The following is a 6,449-nucleotide window of genomic DNA, read 5'->3' as shown; positions in this document are numbered from 1 at the left end:
CGAGGGCCCAGAAATCTTTTTTGATTGTTCTTAGGCTTCTTGTGTGGATGCACTTAGAGGTCTCCAGAATTAGTTTTAAATAAATAAGATAGTTGTAATAAATATGAGGATGAAAAAAACCCAACTCTTTCGATTTTTGCATTCTATTATTAAATTATGTAGGACATTTTTTCAATTTTAGGACTTACTGAATGATGCTGAAACATGCAAAAGAAAGATGGAAGCAGCCTCTGCGCTTATAGATGGACTGAGTGGAGAGAAAGTTAGGTGGACTCAGCAAAGTAAAGAATTTAAATCTCAGATTAACAGGTATCAAACTCATTAGATTAAAAAAAAAACACTAGCACACACACAAAAAAGTTTAAAACCTGAAGAGTTAGTAAGGAGTTTCATAGCTTTAATGGTTGTATTTCATTATCCTCCTGTAATCTTAATATACAATTAAGTGAATTATCCTGAATTTGAATTTTCCTCCTATAAGTGAATACCTGAATGCTGAGTGTTTGTATTTCAATTCAGCACAGTATGTCCAATTTTGGAATTTATTTCCAAAGGGTTTATTTCTAGTGCAGTTATATGCCTGTGTTACAGCTATCCTTCCTATCCCCCAACACTGCATCTTGTTCCAGCGTTACTGGGGAAATGAAGCAGGAGGTAGGGATGATCTAAGGCTGACACTGAGAAAGAAAGAGGAAGGATTCCTCACCTAATACCGGGCAGGAAAAGCATTGTCCCTTTTGATATTAGTTATGGCATATTTGAATAAAAGAAGGAGGCCTAGAGGCCAGGCAGTAATCCTTGTCCTACAGCCTGTGTGTTGAAACATGTGGAGCAGAAAGCCTTGTTCAGAGAAAACTGGAAGTCTGGGGGTCCCCGTTGTGTTGCTGTCCAAAGAAAAATATTGAGCAGCCTAAGAGACAGAGGTCCTAGCTGTCTAGAAAACAGGGAACCTGTCAAAATGCTAAAGGTAAAGAGCCTGCGAGTTTAGGCTTAGCTTCTCTGGAATGCTTTTGTTTCCATAAAAGTCTTTTGGGGAAATTGGGCATTTCTGGTGAGGTTTGCTCATTGCAAGAGAATTAAGTTTATATCTTCTGATAAATATTGTATTGCAGATATGTTTTTAAGAAATAAACCAATTTCTTGCTTCAGTTATGAAAGAAATAGTTGTCATCAGGGCTTTATTACTTTGTAGGGGTGAAGATAATATTTTCATACAATATTACTCCTGCATTTTGCCACAAAAAATACTTTAAAAACACAGAGAAACAATTTGTTCTTCTCAAACAGCAACAGTTCTTTCCTTAAATTGTCCTCAGATCAGAAATATTCTTGTGTTTCAAAAGCTGCTTGTCTAATTCAAGAGAAATTGAAATTGTGCGTCACTTTTTGTTTATGATTTTTTTCTTTTTCTAGACTTGTGGGAGATGTACTGCTCTGCACAGGTTTTCTTTCATACTGTGGACCTTTTAATCAAAACTTCAGGGAGCTTTTGCTTAAAGATTTATGGGAAGCAGAGATGAGAGCCCATAAAATCCCCTTTTCTGAAAATTTGAACCTGATTTCTATGTTGGTAGATCTGCCAACAGTAAGTTCTTGGTGCTGATTGGTTTCATTTTAATTTCATTTAACATATTCTGTGCCTGTTAGCCAGTGTTAGGCTTGCTTAGAACAGAACTGTAATCCCTAATATTGCTGTGCAATGTAGTTCTGGGGTTTCCAAACGCTCTTGGCAATTTCCACTAAAGATCTCAGTACTGAGCCATGTTTGGACAGAAAAGCAAGTTATCTGTTATAAACAAGTGGTATGTTGTACAATTAGACAATTGCCAGTGAGATAGCGCACTTTCAAGTATCTTATTTTGAAAACCCATCACCACAGCTATATATCACGTATCTACTAAAAAGTGGATTTTGTTAGCTTTTGGTTCTGTCACTATTATCTGGGTCTAGTTTCACAAATAAATTTTGTATCAAAGATAACATTTCAAAAAGAATGAGTGAAATCTTTTCATTCAATATGAATGCATGAGAAATCAGAGGTCAATGCCAGAATCTTCAAGTTTTCTTCAGGAAATATTAAATCCCAAATGCTCTCCTAGCCAGGTTTTCTCTTAATTGATATTTAATTTGGCTGTCCAGTCGCCTTTTGACTTTTTTACACTTTTAAAGTAAATTTTTTATCATTCTACGTAGTAAAAAACATCCATAGAAGTAAGTGCCTGGAAATACTTTTCCATCTGCGTTAATAATTTTTCAGTATGTTCAGAAGTGCATCCGCTTTGGCTTGTGGTCCCCTGTATTTTCTAGAACAACCATAACTAAAGGGTAATTCACGTGAGATTTTTTAGGTTTTATTACAAACTACTTTTGTGGTTTTTTGTCTGTTTTGTTTTTTTTTATATATATATACTTTAGATCAGTGAGTGGAATCTTCAAGGACTGCCTGGAGATGACCTTTCAATTCAGAATGGTATCATTGTCACTAAGGCAACTAGATACCCACTTTTGGTAGACCCACAATCTCAAGGGAAATCATGGATTAAAAAGAAAGAACAAGACAACGAATTACAGGTGAACAGTGTTTTAAAGGAATAACGTGCTGTTTTATATGCCTTCAACCATTTTTGCTTTAGAGCGTGTCTGCGTTTGAGTCAGTGTAACTCTCATACACCCGTGAAATAACTTTGACTTGTATGGAGACTGACAATGATGCAGGTGCATTAGCAGGGAACTTGATAAGAGCTGCAAATTCCATCCAAGGACTTGGAAAATATTCGATAGTAAGTAAATACTGATATGAAATCTAGCAAGTATAAAAGGGAAGGAAGTAGCCTAGTGTTCAAAGCAGGTATGTTCTCTTTACAGAGGGCAAAGTGGTGAAAAGTATAGCAAAAGAGTATATGACTAAATTATTAAATGAGAATAAATTGAACAACTATTAGTAAGATTACAGACAGGCAGGATAATTTTCAGTTTTGAAAATGTAGGCAAATTACTTAAACTGATGCAGTCCAGAATTTATAGCCCAAGATAGAATTCATACATGATGTTACTGCTACAAAAGCAAATTGAAAACAACCAGTCAAAACCAAACACAAGAGAATTTTCTCTATCCTAATGTTACTGCAATTTTAATAGTTCTTTTACAGCTTATGCCAATGGAGTTAACTGCTGCTCATGAAATGTGATATGAAGACATTCACAGGTTGCTGTAGTTTGCATCACAAATTTATTTTTCAAAAAGAAGTATCATGGGGAAAGAAACAGGCATTTTAAAACCCTTAACCTAAATGTTGCAGAATCTCATGTCCTACTGAATCTCAGTAAATTCTGGAGGGTTTAGGATCTCTAGATTTTGAAGATTTTAAGTCTTGGAGTAAAGTGAATGTGAAATTCTTCCTTCGCATTTTATCATTAGTAAAACAAATTGTCAGAACCACAGAAAAGTGGGGATTGGAAGGCGTCTCTGAAGAACATCTAGTCCAGCCTGCCTGCTCAGGATCTGCTGAAGCAGGTTGTCCAGGACTTTTTCCAGCTGGGTTTTGCTTACCTCCAAAGATGGACACTTCACCACCTTCTTGGGCAACCTCTTTCAGAGTTCAACCACCCTCACAATAAAGTTTGTTTTTTTCTTATGTTTAAATGGAAATACCTACATTTCAATTTGTGCCCACTGCATTTTGCCCTGTTACTGTGTGTCACTAAGAGAAGTCTGTCTCCCTGTTCTTCATTCTCACTCACTAGGTATATAAATATACGTAGGTTAGTACCCTTGTGAGCCGTCTTGAGGCTAAGTAATCCCAGCTTTCCTCATATTTCAAGTACTACAATCTTGTAACAGTCTTAGTGGTCCTTTGCTGGACTCACTTCAGGGTCTCTCTTATATTGGGGAGCCCAGAACCAGACAGAGGACTCCAGAAATATGTCTTCACTACTGAGCAGAGGGGAAGGATCGCATTCCTCAGCCCGCTGGTAATGTTTTTCCTAAGGCAGCCCAGAATGCTGCTGGCCTTGGCTATAAAGGCAGATTGCTGGCTCGGGCTCAACTTGTTGTCCACCAGGACCCCAATGTTCTTCTCCGCAAAGCTGTATTCCTGTATAATGGCCTCATTTCATACCTGCAGAGAAAATTTTGAAAATAATATGAGAACTTTCTGAGTGTAAAAATCTAGGAAGCAATACAAAATTAGTGTTTTATTTATTAATTATTTTTTAAAAAGTTTTCATGTATTATTAATCCCAGTTTATGATATTTCAAAGATCTGAGTTCATAGTATTGTAACAGCAGTTCATTTGTTAGACTGAATTCAGGTTTCCAGAAAGAATTTCTCAACACTTCAAAGCCAAAATTAGAAAATCTAGTCCTCAGGACATAGTTAAAAAGTTAAAAGTTAGGTGTCTCTGACTTCAAAAATATATGTAACATCTCCAATTCCCAATAAACCTTACCAGATTTATTTGATACATTATTAATCTCATAACGAAGTTTGGCTGATTCCGTTACCGCCAGTCTTTTAATTCACCTTTGGATGTTACCTTTCATTGTATACACAAGAAGTATTTCTGCATGAATTGCTGCATGGTCGATGTTTATTACCTTCTTTAAAACGCAACTAATGAAAAAAAAAAGAAAAAATGTTAATAGTTAGATCTGTGGTTTTCATGTAAGGCTTTGAAAAATGTTTTTGTCCTTATATCAATTTCAAATTTACTCTTTGAGGTAACAACTTTGAATGACAAGTATTTCCGCACACACCTAGAAGATAGTCTTTCACTGGGACGATCACTTGTGATTGAAGATATAGGTGAAGAGCTGGATCCAGTCCTTGATAATATATTAGAAAAGAATTTCATGAAATCTGGAACTTCTTTTAAGGTTAGTAATCAAACGAAAGACATGGAATAAGTAGTTAGCTTTTGCGATGAATAGCATTTTACCTTTTTATTCCAACCCTTTGCTGAATCAGGTAAACTTGGATTCAGTAGGGCAGCGTGAAGAATCAAACTGAACTAATAAAATACAGGAGACAAAGCCTCAGATGAGTCTAAAATTTTAGTGTAACTACTGAAGTTACTACTGAAGATACCAAACTGGAACCAGTTCTGATTATCCTATTGAATGCTTACAATGCTTTCTATTGATTTTCAAGCAATTTCATTTTACGCCTTTAAAAGAATTAATAGAATTGAAAACAACTCTCTCTTGCTAGTATGGAGCATTGATTATAGCAACTGCAGAATCTTTAATCTGGAATGGAGCTGTTTTCTGTTGGAACAAGCGAAAAAGCACAAAGTTTTATTAATAATAGTAAGGATATTCTCAACCTTGAAAAATCATGAGTCTTTCTGACCTCATTAGATCATAGAAATCACTCCCAAATTTTGAAAAGAAACCCTCTTCAAACATCCTGAAATAACAAGACGGCACAGGCTGTGTATTTCCACATGTATTTTTGTCAAATGATTTTAATTCATTGACTCGGATGTGAGAGAGATGGTAGGCCAGATTGTTGATGATAATGAAATAAATTGATTGCTGGTTTTGCTGAGTAGTTTTACTTTTAATGTCAGGCCAAACAATATGCTTAAGGGAATGGTTTGGTCCTCGTCCTTCGTAAGCCCGGTGTTTCAAGTGGCCTTGCAGGGTCATACACAGTAATCAGATTTTCTTGTGCACATGCAGCTTTCACGTTAGACTGCTGATTTGGAGTATTTTCTGTAAAAATTTCTGTGGAAAACTCTGAATAAATCTTTAGTTCTTTTAAAAAGATTCTTTAAGATCTACTTGGTCTTAATAAATATAGAATTAATTTCCAATAATTTATGTTCCATTATTGGATCAAATAATTTCTTGTTTTCCCTGTGCACAAGAGAAAAATCATTTCTCCAAAGGTCAGTAGTTTCTACCACCGTCATCTAAAGTATGATTAGAAGCACAAAAAATGAATGAAATGGTTCCGAAGCCATTAATTAGAACCCACAGTGAAACTAATCCCAATATTTGCCTGGAAAGGAATGCTACTTTTATAATATACTCTAACTGCTACCTTTCTCATCAATTATTTTCATGACAAATTTGAATTGTGAAATAAACTTTGGCATTTCAAATAATGTAATTTTTTTCCTGGTCAATATTATTGAATTGAATAAAGCTAATTTTCCTCTGCTTAATACTGTTCTAACTTACTCCACAGGTGAAAGTTGGTGATAAGGAAGTAGAAGTTATGAGTTCATTTAGACTGTACATCACTACAAAGCTACCAAATCCTGCTTTCACGCCTGAAATTAATGCAAAAACATCAATTATTGATTTTACTGTTACAATGAAAGGACTTGAGAATCAGTTACTGAGAAGAGTAATTCTTACTGAAAAACAGGTAACCTAACTGTACACAGAAGCTATAGTGATGCTTAATTTTTTTTATTGTAACTGTTTTTACTATGTAGGG

At 35.3% G+C, this 6,449-nt stretch overlaps 1 protein-coding gene across 1 annotated transcript in view; it reads left to right on the top strand.

Moving 5' to 3' along the window:
* Positions 1–181: 181 nt before the first annotated feature.
* LOC104501682 (dynein heavy chain 8, axonemal-like) overlaps positions 182–6,449 on the top strand; it is a gene marked incomplete at its 5' end in the record, with an annotated part of 20,975 nt that continues 14,707 nt past the window's right edge. Inside the window, 5 exons of the mRNA XM_010145532.1 lie at positions 182–309; positions 1,414–1,585; positions 2,416–2,571; positions 4,721–4,876; positions 6,195–6,377. Of these exons, the coding sequence (XP_010143834.1) occupies positions 182–309; positions 1,414–1,585; positions 2,416–2,571; positions 4,721–4,876; positions 6,195–6,377 (795 nt within the window). The remainder of the gene's footprint in view (positions 310–1,413; positions 1,586–2,415; positions 2,572–4,720; positions 4,877–6,194; positions 6,378–6,449) is intronic.

Source organism: Buceros rhinoceros, unplaced genomic scaffold (genome assembly GCF_000710305.1).
Source record: "Buceros rhinoceros silvestris isolate BGI_N320 unplaced genomic scaffold, ASM71030v1 scaffold32841, whole genome shotgun sequence".
NCBI lineage: Eukaryota > Metazoa > Chordata > Aves > Bucerotiformes > Bucerotidae > Buceros > Buceros rhinoceros.
This window is presented reverse-complemented; position numbering and strand designations above follow the sequence as displayed.